We start from the raw sequence: 12,630 nt of genomic DNA on the forward strand, positions 1-12,630 counted from the left end.
CCTTACACATCAAAAGCTGTACAGAATACTTACACAAAGGAAAATCATTACAAATACATTAAGTGGCTGTTTGAGTAATGTTAAAAGAAAATGCAGAGGCATAAATTGCTGAATAGTGAATCAGTTCTTAATAGTCTTGCCTACTTGTATTCTTGTGGCTTTCTCCAGGGTGTGTTTTGGTTTCTGAGCACCTACTTCAGTGTACAATTAAGTTTCGTAGTGCTGTGCAGTCCACTTAATGCTAGGCTTCACATGACTGAAACATGCTATGTTTTTGAGCCTTTTTCCACCTTCAGTTTCTTTTTAGCTCTTAGTATTGCGATCAGTTCAGGTATTTGTTCCCTACCTCCTATTTATTAGCACCTGATACAACTTACCAATAGTCAGTCATTAATACTGACAGTGTTACCCTGTGAATGATAGTAAAAAGTATTCCAGTGCTTGTATGCTTCATCGGAAGTCTGTTGCTTAGGAGTGCATCTTTCGAAGACACTGCTGTTGTGTGTCTTGTTTGATAATTGTTCTTTTGCTGTAAAAATTCTACATGCTTAACTGGGGATTACAGAGACAAGTGGTTCTGAAAAGGTGGTATTTCATGAAGTCAACTCAATTATGCCAGGAGAAGAATATTTGCATGCGGAGTATAGCTGTGCGTGAGATGTATAAAGTGGTCTTTGCTAAACATGCTTGATTTCATAATATTTAAGATTTTTAATGCATGAAACTTGACACGGTGCTTTTACGGAAAGGATCTGTTCTTTTTCCACTTAAATGTTTATTTGCTGTGTTTACTTGGACCATCAGGTAAAACTAAAATAGTGCTTAGAATTGTGCTGAAATGGTAGTATTCTAATACATAAACCAGGCAATTGAACTTGCACAAAATTGCTGATCTTCATTTGAAGTAGATGCAAGTTCCTAAACATTAGTGAAAATTCTTTTTGGTACATTTGCCATGTAGTTTTTGATAAAATTATTTCAGAAATTCTTTTTTTTTTTACCGTTATTTTTTTGGTGTGCTTTCAATAGTTGATTGCAGAACATCTAAAATATTAAAAGAAAAAAAAAAGGTTTATTTTCGAAGATTTCAATGAAAAAGTCAGTGCATCTATTCACAAATCACTTCTTCATCACTGCTTTACTAACAGTTGAAAGTGTAGAAGCTGTGTGAATGTTTTTGCTAGGCTCTTGTAGTTTGTCTTCTGACATTGTCTGCTAATCACAGAACGGCCAGGGTTGGAAAGGACTTCAAGGATCATGAATCTCCAACCCCCCTGCCACATGCAGGGCCACCAACCTCCACATTTAATACTAGGCCAGGCTGCCCAGGGCCTCATCCAACCTGGCCTTGAGCACCTCCAGGGACAGGGCATCCACAACCTCTCTGGGCAGCCTGTTCCAGCACCTCACCACTCCCTCTGTAAAGAACTTCCCCCTGACATCCAACCTAAATCTTCCCTCCCTCAACTTCAAACCATTTCCCCTTGTCCTGCCATGGGGAATCCTTCCACAAAAAGTATAATAGCTACACTATGGATCAGCCTCACTTCACTGTTTTAAGCCCTCACCTCATCTTGTGTACAGAATGGTGCTTAGTCTGTTAATGGCTGAATTGTGGAAGATGCTTAGACTTGCTATGTAGATTTTAGTATTAGAATGAGCATCTTTGACATTGAAAATTTGGTCACAAAAACGTTGTACTTGGGGATGAAATGTGCTAGTTAGAAACTATAGGCTTGAAGGTAGTGCAAAGTGTATTAGGTTGTTCTTGAAACATGAAAAAATGTAGGAATGTTAGCATTAGCACTTACAAGCCCACAATGGGTTGGGAGTGCAAGGCTTTTTTGGTCTGGTTTGGGAATCAAAGCATCTGTTTCTTATGATTCTTCTGAGCATCTTACCATAATCAGTGTTATTAATGTAGTCTTAACGTTAGCTCTTTAATATGAACTATTGAAAGAGACTTCCTTCCTATGTTGGCAGTGATGTTTTGTGCTTTGGCCATACCTGTGTGCCTCTCAGCATGAAACAAGAGAAGGTAATGAAACTATTATTACAATGGAGATTTGACTTCCTTAATTGTCTCAGTTCTAAGTAACTTCTGACTCAGTTCCAAGTGGACAGCTTGGTTAGCTTAAGACTGCAGTTCTTAGAACATGTGCTTGATTTTTATTAATAAATAATGGTCTCTAATTTAATTTTTAAAGATGTTTGTAGGGAACTGTATGGCAGGTACTGTGATTGAGAAAAGATGTACTACTGGTCGATGATACAAGGAATGGGAACTACTCAAAGTCTGTGTTGACTGAAAATCTCTCTCTTCTCTTGGAAGAAGTTGTGGTGGTATTCTGGTAGTTTTTCTAAAATGAAGTTCAGGTTTTAATTCCAGAAGAGTGTTGGATTTCTGGCAGGGCAGAGTTAGTCATGCAGTTAAGTTGCCTGATCTTTTGACTTACATATGAAGTGTGTGCCTTGTCTGCTTCTGTAATGACTCTTCATATATTGAACAAAAAAGAAGTGACCTTGTATGTGGTGCTGATTAGAGACAGTATTTAAGAACCTATAATGAAACACTTTCTGGTTTTGTGTGATTGGTGTGAGTTTCCATGCTTGTTCATGAGATGTGTAAAATAGGTTGACAAGTGTCTTAAAAAAGAATGTTAGAAAAGTGTTCTCATTTGGGATTTTGCCACCTTCTTGAGGTATTGCATGTTTAAAATCTGCTGTGTAAAATGTAGATGCTTGTAAAGTAGTAGGTGAAAAAAATGCATGCATGTAGAAAAAGGCTTTTTTTTTTTTTTTAGATTCTTTGGCCTTGACATTCTTCTTTTTCTTCACAGTTTTGGGAATAAAAAGTTTGTTTGCTTGATCTTAAAATACAAGCATAGCTTGCTTGTCGCTATGCATGTGACTCAAAACCATATGTAAATGGTCAGTTGCTTTTCTTTTTTTGCTTTCCTATGTGAGTTGAACAGATGTTTACTTCATTCAGAAAAGTAACTATTATAGAACATCACTGTAGTGAAACATATATACATTACAGTACGTACAGTATGCTTCAAATGGAAAGTACTCATTTGTACCTTGTCTTAGGAAGACATGCTTATCAATTTGTGGTGCTATGAATTATTCTTATGGTCATGAAAACTAGCCTGCTTTTTAAATTCAGGGTTCACAGAATGCAAAGCAAGAACATAATTAAATATTCTGTAACTTCAGTAAGTGGAATTGCTAAAGTCTGGCATTTATGAATATCATAGAATGGCCTGAGTTGAAAAGGACTACAATGATCACCTAGTTTCAACCCCCCTGCTGTGTGCAGGGTCGCCATCCACCAGAGCAGGCTGCTCAGAGCCACATCCAGCCTGGCCTTGAATGCCTCCAGGGATGGGGCATCCACAACCTCCTTGGGCAACCTGTTCCAGTGTGTCACTACCCTATGAGTGAAAAACTGCCTCCTCACATCTAACCTAAACCTCCCGCCTCAGTTTAAAACCATTCCCCCTTGTCCTGTCACTATCCAGCCATGAATATGTCACTTTAACTTCTACACTTTGTTGCTCTATTATCTTTGTCTGTTTTCTGTTAAGTATTTCACTCTCTAGCATTCTGTTTAAGTAGAAAGTTACTTACAATGGTTACAGAACTGTATTCCCGAATTCCTATAAAAATCTGTTTATAACTGTCTTGACTTTAAGTTGGTGATAAGCACTTAAGAAAACTGCCAACTGTTTCTGAAGATGTCTTTATAGTTTCTGATATATTTAATATAAATTAAGCTGGGGTTCAGGTGGAATGAGCTCTAAGAATATGCATAATCAGAAATCATAGGTAACAAAATCCTAACAAACCTCTGAGTACTCTAAGTTGTTACTTTAACAGTTGCAGAAAGTTCTGTAATCTTTGATAGCAAAGGTGCTTCCTTATTTACAATACATAGTTTTCAGCTGTCCCTTTGGTGCTGTAGACTAGATTTTCCTGCAGATACTTACCAAATAATAGCATTTTGTTTAAAGCATTAGGAGTTTGTCCAAAAAATGAATAGTAGAACCCGCAGCTCTGCTTTTTTTCCCAAAAAGGAGTGAGAGGTGGGGAAGTAACCTCGTTTTCAAGAAGACATTTGAGACTGAAAAAACAAGTAGCATTGAATATCCAAGCAGTTCTCATACAAGGGCTGCTCTGAAAGTAATGCGTCCTATTGTATTATGTTGGCCCATGATGTCAGAGGCATATGGTGATATGGCAGTAGAGGTTGAACCTTCCCACCAGTATTCCATGACATTTTATTGTCGTATAACAGCAGCAGAAGGACAGTCTGATACAAATGGCATCTGACATGGAAGTGCATATGAAGTAAAGATGTGAAATTAAACTCCTCTGTGTGGAAAAAAATGGCACTCGCTCACATTTGCTGATGCTTGGTGAGCACTACTGGAGACCAGCCAGTGGATGTGAGCACAGTAAAGGGTGGGTGATGTGTTTCAGCAGTGGCAACAGTAGGTCACCTCTGCTGATGCAGGTTTTTCTGTATGCAGGCTCTTCGTGTTCATTGCTAGTGAAAATCCATAGCTCGTGGTAGTGACTATTGAAAAATAGTGCTGAGGATGTGCTCTATCACACAGTGTTACTGTGCTCTTTTATCTGCTATAGTTTCCTTGGAAATAAAAGGGACGCATTACTTTCAGAGCAACATAGATATCATACTTCATCCCCTTTCCATTCTTAGACTGCTTTTTTTTCTCTGATAACTTTAAATAACAGTTTTTATAAGAGGGTGTGTGATTTGTCCTTTTTCTTTGCTTTTTTTTTTTAATATGAATGCAGTTATATTCTTGGTATTTTCTCACTTTTTGGGATGTCAAGAAGCTTAGGGCTTCATTATCATAGATTTGCAGGCTTGGATTTCTAAATGTTCTAGAAATCCAGTTGTCTTTCCAGAAACACGATCAGATCATAATTTGCCCTTCATTTTGATTTGAAAATGATAGATGTCAGTCTGCACTTCATTTTTTGTGTGGACCTTTAACATTTTAATAAATCTATCTCCATAATGCTTTTTCCTTTGTTTCCTCTTTTCTTCGTTTGGGGTGTATGCATGTGAGATCTGAGTAATCTTGTCAGAAGTTCTTTAGAATATTGTGAGGAAGGCATCTTCTATGTAAGTGTTGTGTGTGCATTCAGTTTGTTTTGCAAACTGAAATGCTATGAACAGTTACTAGTATGATGAATTAGTACAAGTTGAGTTCCTGCTTTTTCTGGTAGATATTCAATACGCTCTCTCATATGAATTCCAGTACTATTAAACAATATCTACTTCACACAGCTTTCTATGGAGTTGATTATTTGTTGATATAAGCAATTGTTATAAAACTGTTAAGGGTGTATTAACATTGTACTGAACTGATACTTAATAGTTCTATTAAGGATATGATTATTATCTCTGTATGCTGAACCGAGTATTTTCCAGAAATAGTTCTCTATCACTTTTCTGTAGAAGCAGTGCATCATGGTGATAGGAAAATTTTAGCTCTGCTGAATAAGCCATAGTTGTTTTCAGGAGCTTTGTCACGTGCATTCAGTCAATAAACAGGAAATTCAAAGAACAACTGACCAAGATTTCTCGACAGTAAGGAATATTTTATCTTCAGAATTCAGCGCCCCTTTTAAATGGGCACATAAACCTCCATTTTAATAGAACGTGTTTTCTAATCCTCTCAGACTGCTGGAAAGAGCAAAGCTAAATGTTTGAACCTTGTGGTAGCAAGGAAGAAATTCCATTTTACTCTGGTATCTGAAATGGTGTCATGTTGCAGTACTACTATCCTGCACTAAAACTCTCACAACCTGTGGAGATGTTTTTAGAGCTCCACAGAATAGTAGATGAAAAAAGTATGGATGCCCCCAGGAGGGATCCCATGGAGTTCAGTTTAAGTTCTGATTTTTGTGTGTCTGTCTGTGTGCATTTCGAATGTTAGGTGTGTTGCTGGTGTGTATGGGAGCTCCACTTTCTATTGCCAGTCTGAGAAGAGTAGTGCTGGCTATCAAGATACGTTGGATGTGTAATGTTGTAATCTTATATTGAAAGTCTGATTTGAAATGGCGGAAAGAAGATTTCTCAAAATAAACTTGTTGACTGTAGGCCTTCTCAGACCAAGTACATTTGATTAATGTATGGATTAATGTGAAAATGTTCAAATTATTGCACCTCTCATTACCACATGAAAATGACAGGGTTATCGCATACAACTTGGCAAGTAATTGTGGCAGCTGTTAGAGGAGGAAATGCCATTACATTAATGAATTAAGTTGTTTACATTAAAGCGTGATAGATAAATAGAATGCAGCTTTTATCTTCTTCTATGGAGCATATCTTACTTGGATACCAATGTTAGTAACACTATGTGAAACGGTCAGTGGATTAAATATATGTTAATTTGATATCATCCTGTGCTATTATGTTCTCAGGTCTGTTAAGGTTGCGCTAATTAACTGATTTTAAGTTCTCATCAAGCACAGGTCAACCTTCCTAAGTAACTATAGAGCTTATTCTCTAAGGTATTTATATCCTTTAGCTTGTTAAGAAATGAAATATAAACTAATGCACTTTTTTAATGCATCGTCTTGGAACCCTTGAACATATGTTCTTTATTGATGCATTTGTTTGCTCAACAGTGAACTGTTAGTAGGACCTAATAAAATTGTATTAATGAGTAACTATAGCTGAAGTAAATCTAAGTTAACTAACTGAATTTATTTTTGCATACAGTGCAGAGTATTTTTCTAACTTTTGTTTTGAATGGAAATAAGCTGTAAATAGTTTGTTTTTGTTTTTAAAGTAGATGGTATTACATTTTCTTGCTTGATTTTGTGTTTGTAGAGCCAGAATGAAGACTGGGGAGGTTTGTCTGAGGATATCTTATGATTAAGAGCAATCTAAGACATTAGCCCTTTTGACCCCCATCTAGACGATTGGTAACTACGAAGTTTACCATTTTGGTGGCATGGATTAAATGGGTGCTATGCAAAGACTGTTGCACGTGTAATTAAATCCTTGCAAGGGTAAACAAAAATGGGTGATGGGCTTAACCTTCTGCAACACTTGCATGATGGTCTTTGAAGAGTGCTTTGAGTGTTCCCTGTTTATTTTCCTTTTTTGTACTAACTGCATCAACTCGAAGCGTCTGACTTCTACTAGCTTTCTTTTGGTGTTGATAATTAATGGGATAATGCAAGTTAGTGAAATGGATACCAAAACTAATAACTAAACTGAGTTTGGCTTTATATACTTACAATCAACCCATGCAAACGTGTCTTTACTGGAAAATGAGCTGTTTACATCTGCTGTGCAAAGAAAGTAGGCCCTAAAAAGACTGGGTGCTGCTGCAGTTGACTATATATCAAGTGCCGGATGCTGCATGACAAAACAAAGCTTATTTGCATATATAGTGCATTGCAACATATTTTTGTCCAAAGCAAAAGTGGAATACATTGTGGCAGTCCTACTAATAAAGGTAAGATTTTATCTTAAATAAGGCAAGTTTCAAACACATGAAAATGATTTGCTGGAGGAAAACTTAATTAGTTTGCTGCTTCTTTGATACCATGATGTACAAGTAGTTCAGTAAACAATTTGGTTTTTGTAATGTGGAACTGTAGGAATAGGTACAGTTTCATGTGCAGCTTTATAGATACAAGGGTTTAGTTTACAGACCAGAGAAAATTACCATAATTGACAAATATTTTTGTAACATGTTCAAAATCAAATTCACTGTTGTATAGATAGCTTTGTCATTTAAAAGTTACTTAGTATATACTGTAGTTGATCAGTGTTGGGGAATGGGGAGTAACTAATATGATAGCATATTAAATCTGTGGAATTAGAGCAGCCAGCAAGAGTCACTTGTTCAAAATAGAATTACTTACATGTGTCTGGACATAATCTAAAACTAGCAGAAAACCTAAATGATAAAAATTGATTTCTTCCCACATCTCTCTGTACAACTATTGTTTTCCCTCTCCTTCATGGTAACAAGTTTATACGTAAGGGGTGATTTTCATGGTGAGGTTAGTATTGATTGTGCAAATGTATAAATTTCTGACTAGAACTTTAAAAGAGTATGCGTAAGTTGGTTTAGACCTATGCTAAGCATAGAGCTTTTACTTAAGAGTGCTAATCTATTTTGTTGACTTAGACTGCCCAGAGACTAATTCTGGAACATGCAAGCTCAAGCTTGTGGAATGCTGGGAGACTTGAGTTTTATCTACAGAATATGTCCTGGATGGATTCTGTGTACGGGCATGGTTTTATCTGTTCAGATGTGCTTTGTCCCTATTGATTTAAACAGTATTCTTAGCACTTTCTCGTGGAATGCTTCTTCCTGACCTATACTTTTTCCTGAAAGAAGCAAAGCAGTAATCACTGTGTACTGAGCATGATTTCTACCTTAATGACTTCTACAGTTGGGCAAATGGGAACTGTGCCTGCTCTGTTGAGTGGAGAAGTGAACTGGTAGACGAATGCAGATAATGAGAGGAATAGTTTGGATGCTGGAAGTTACTACTGCTTGTGTATTCAGCTGAGAGTGCTCAGCAGTAAAGAAAAATACCCTGAGATAAAGAAGGTTGGCTGTGGGCAAGAGAGCCTTCGATTCATAAAGCTTCTGTGCATGGATTATCCTTATACTTAATTAAGAGGTTATACGGGTTCAGTTTACTTAATCTGTATTACTCTGTCCAGCATAAGCACACACTAAAAGAGTAGAACTTGGGTTTTTGAGAGTTATTTCAGAAAGATTTCCTAGGGTTCTGAATTCTGCCCATGCTAAGTTATTGCAAGTGTGGTAAGACATTCAGAAATAGTCTATTCCGTACAGACTTTGGCTAAATTTTACCATTTTGTAACAATGGTCTGTGTATCTGTGCTGTAAAAGGCCAGTGTTCCCCAGATGTTTTGTCTTGACTCCTGTCTCCTGTGCACTCTGAAGTCAGTGTAGTTAAGTTCTAATTTACTTTTTACTGCAGCCCTGTTATTGGCTGGAGTCACGGGAGTGCATTAAGGAGCTTCAGCAGCAGTGGACTTGGAGTTTTCAGCTGTTCTTTCTCTGTCTATTTCTTATATGCCCAATAAACTATTTTCATGGCCATACTATAACTGGATTTCAGATCAAACTGATTCTACTGAAATTGTTCATTTATGAAAACATAGCAGCTTTTGTTTTCCTTGTTAACAAATTAGCCCTGCAAACATTTGTTTGAAGAACTGTAAGAGAGAAGAGTGCTGCAGGAGCAATAAGGAGTGGAACTGCTTAAGTGCTGTTACCAAGGAATCTGGGTGATACGGGGTATGACATGTCTCTTACGATAATGTATTCTGGTCATCCCTTCAGAAATTCAGCCCAGCAGTTTAAGAAATGCTTTCCTTAAGCAAAGGGGAATAAGTAATGTAAGCCTCTAGCTGCAGTGCAGGACTGGAAGAAAATGGAAGAAAACACTAATGAATCCTAATGTGTGAAGTGTGGCAACCTGCCAAACATGCAGATACTGGTAGAGGAAAACTCAGTGACTTGTTAGAACTTTGGCTTCAGTACAGAGCATTCAGCAGTAGTGTTTGCTTAAAACATCTGTTCCTGTGTTGGGGTAGCAGAGCCTCCAGTGGAGTTTAGAATCGTCCTTCCTTAAAGATTAAACTGTTAATTCTTTGTAGCTCGCTTTGTAGCAGCCGATTGGCAGAGATAATGCACTGCCTCCCAGAGCGATTATCACCTCTGATCCAGCAGATCAGAAATAGCAAGTAAGGAGCGGGAGGCAGCCAGCCTTATCCAGTTACAGTTCATGAAGTTTCCGTGGGTATTTTTACTCCTGCTTTTAAGAGGGAGGCAGACAGGTCACTGCTGATCTGATGTTGTATCCTCTGTCTGTTGAGGTAATGTTTTGGGCGCAAATAGTGTGCGTATGACAATGTTTTCCTGAGAGAGACTTGCATGATGACAGCTGCTTCAAACAGTGTTGTAATGACTAATTTGTGTCAGTTGTGAATGCTTTTTGTTTAGATCCTCTTTGTATAGGAAATTGCAGGCGAGATCTTGACTTGGAGTTGGCAGCGGTGTAGGATTGTACTTTGTTTTTCAACAGTATCATAGGTGATAGTTGAACACTTGCAAGATACCATGGGTTTTTCTAGGCTCTCTGTGGAAACGCATTACTCACAAAGGAGAGCAGGCCTTTCCCAATAACTATGTGATTGTAGCTTCTGAATACTTAACTAAGCAAAGGTTGGGATACAGATGCTCTATTATTTTGAAATCCTTGAAACTTCAAGTGAACAATAGCAATTTTCTAAATTTCTTCTCATTAGAAATATTTCTTAATAAAGACTCAGAAAGAGAGTATAAAAGTAGTTGCTAAACAAGTGCTTGTTAGTGTTAATCTTTTCCTACTCTAAGAGCTTTGTGTTTTTAAACAGAATAATTCCCAAACTGCAATGCATTCCATGATGCATTTTTTTTATTGTTCTTCTTTTAGATGCTAGGAGAGGGGGAAAAAAAACAAAAACAAAAAACCAAAACAACAAATCACCAAGTCTTTATCAAAAGATAACTGCTATATTATTTTGCCTGTGTGTTAGCATGGCTTACCTTATTGGATTTGTGCTGTTTTTGATTGGAAAAAGGCTGAAAGTAAAACTTACACAAACTTTACCTGACAAAGGAAGCATGCCAAGTATTCATGAAGTCTGTTTCACTGTGTGTTCACACAGTAAACTGTCTGCAGTGCAAAACACCGAGCTTGAGGAAGCTTGGTTTAAGCATAAATTGTTTCTTGTTTCTTTATTGCCTAAAGGAAAGAGTGTTTTCTTGTCCACTGCAGACATAAAATAACTTGTGGCTAGAAAATAAATTTGAATAGAAGTTAGAAAAATTTCAGTCATGATAATAATGAAACGTTGGAGTAGATTGCCTGGAGGACATTAAAAAGTTTCCATTGCTGAATGCCTTTAACAGATTAAATACCTCTACGTAATGTTACAGGTGTGCTGTTTGGAGGGCTGGATTAAGTAAAGTCCCTTCTAATTTTATTATGCCTAATATTTTTAATCACACTTAGTCATGACAAAATTGGTTGAGAAAAATGTCAGTAGAGTTGGGCTAGAAATAGCTAGCTAGTTCTGTGACTGAAATACTACAATTTTTCTAATTTAAAAGTCTCTGAGAACTGAAAATTTCAGAGTTCTGACTGACTTTTAAAGCGGCTTGCAAATGCAAATATCTTTTTGAAAAGGGTAGTAATTAGAATCTCAAAACTGTGTTTAAGTCAAATAAGCAGTGTACATTCAAATTTTTGAAATAAGTGATGAATGTTTTAGAGGTAGTATTTTGTGCTAGTTTTACATTGTATTGTGTTGTAAGAACCTCTTCTGTGGCTGCTAGATAGACTTAGAAAGTCATTAGAACAGATTGCTACCTGGATCTAAGGACATTCTTCAGAGGTTCAGGTGTAGCCTGAGGTCTGTGCAGTCCCATACAAGGAAGGCAGTGTAACCTAGATGCTGGTTACAGAAGTTGACATCTGTCCTTTGTTCCTCACAAGTGGGTTTTCCGGTATTCAGACCTTCACTTCTCTGGAGGCTGTATGGCAGGGAATGCTGCAGTAAATTTAACAGATCATAGCTGTGAAGCATGTGGGAATTTCCTCCTAGTATCTAATCTTAATCTCCCATCTTTTAGTTTAAAGCCATCACCCTTCGTCCTATTACTACATTCCCTGGTGGAGTACCTCTCCAGATTTCCTGTATGTCCCATGCAGGTACTGGAAGGATGCGGTGAGGTCTTTCCAGATCCTTCTTTTCTCCAGGCTGAGCAACCCCAGCTTCCACAGCCTTTCCTACTCCAGCACTCTGTCTTTGTGGACTCCTCTGGACCTGATCCAGCAGCTCCACATCCTTCCTGTGCTGGGGAGCCCTGATGCTGGTTGCAGTACTCATGATGGGGCCTCATGAGGGCAGAGTAGACAGTAACAATCCCCTGTCTTTTGACGCAGCCCAGGATGCAGTTGGCTTTCTGGGCTGCAAGTGCACAGTGCTGGCTGTGTCAAGCTTTTCTCTGACTAGAAATAGTTGGTCAATTTTATTTTCCTTTTTGTTGTTTATCAGGCTGCCACAGCACCAGTCTGCCTCTGCAGTAATGTCCTCAGTGGGATACAGAGGTCTCACTAAAACTGTGGTATTTTCTGTTTCTCAGGTTTGCAGTTACCTTTTCGTTTCTCAGTTGCTGTTGTCTTCCATTTCATCTTTCAGATTTAGCTCTGCAACGTCAGTTTATTGCTAGACTAGTTGCAGGTGGTGTTCACATGTTCCATAGGCTAAAAAGCTGGCAGGAGTGAAATGGCCATTTTCTTCCTGTTGTTATCTAACAATCTATCTTGCCTTATCAGTAGACGTAAATTTCTATCAAGATGGGACACTAATCCTCCAGGAGTAATTTGAGTCAGTCATCTAATTTTGTGTACTGGGGTTTTCACATCAAAGAGATTTCATTCTTTAAGCTATAAACAATTGAAAATAGGAATTGGGTGGAGAACAGCTGGGGAGTGCACGAAGGAGGAGGAATAGTCAAGATAAACTTGTGCAGTAGT

At 37.8% G+C, this 12,630-nt stretch overlaps 1 protein-coding gene across 8 annotated transcripts in view; it reads left to right on the forward strand.

Annotated features, from left to right (window-relative positions):
* AP1S2 (adaptor related protein complex 1 subunit sigma 2) overlaps nucleotides 1–12,630 on the forward strand; it is a 32,445-nt gene that overhangs the window by 12,551 nt on the left and 7,264 nt on the right. For 2 of the 8 annotated variants that reach the window (XM_019612449.2, XM_010725397.2), the window contains exon 5: nucleotides 6,878–6,972. The exons of the other annotated variants lie outside the window; for them this stretch is intronic. In XM_019612449.2, coding sequence (XP_019467994.1) covers nucleotides 6,878–6,922 — 45 coding nt within the window. In that variant the 3' untranslated portion in view covers nucleotides 6,923–6,972. The remainder of the gene's footprint in view (nucleotides 1–6,877; nucleotides 6,973–12,630) is intronic. 8 annotated transcript variants of the gene reach the window in all.

Source organism: Meleagris gallopavo, chromosome 1 (genome assembly GCF_000146605.3).
Source record: "Meleagris gallopavo isolate NT-WF06-2002-E0010 breed Aviagen turkey brand Nicholas breeding stock chromosome 1, Turkey_5.1, whole genome shotgun sequence".
Classification (NCBI taxonomy): Eukaryota; Metazoa; Chordata; class Aves; order Galliformes; family Phasianidae; genus Meleagris; species Meleagris gallopavo.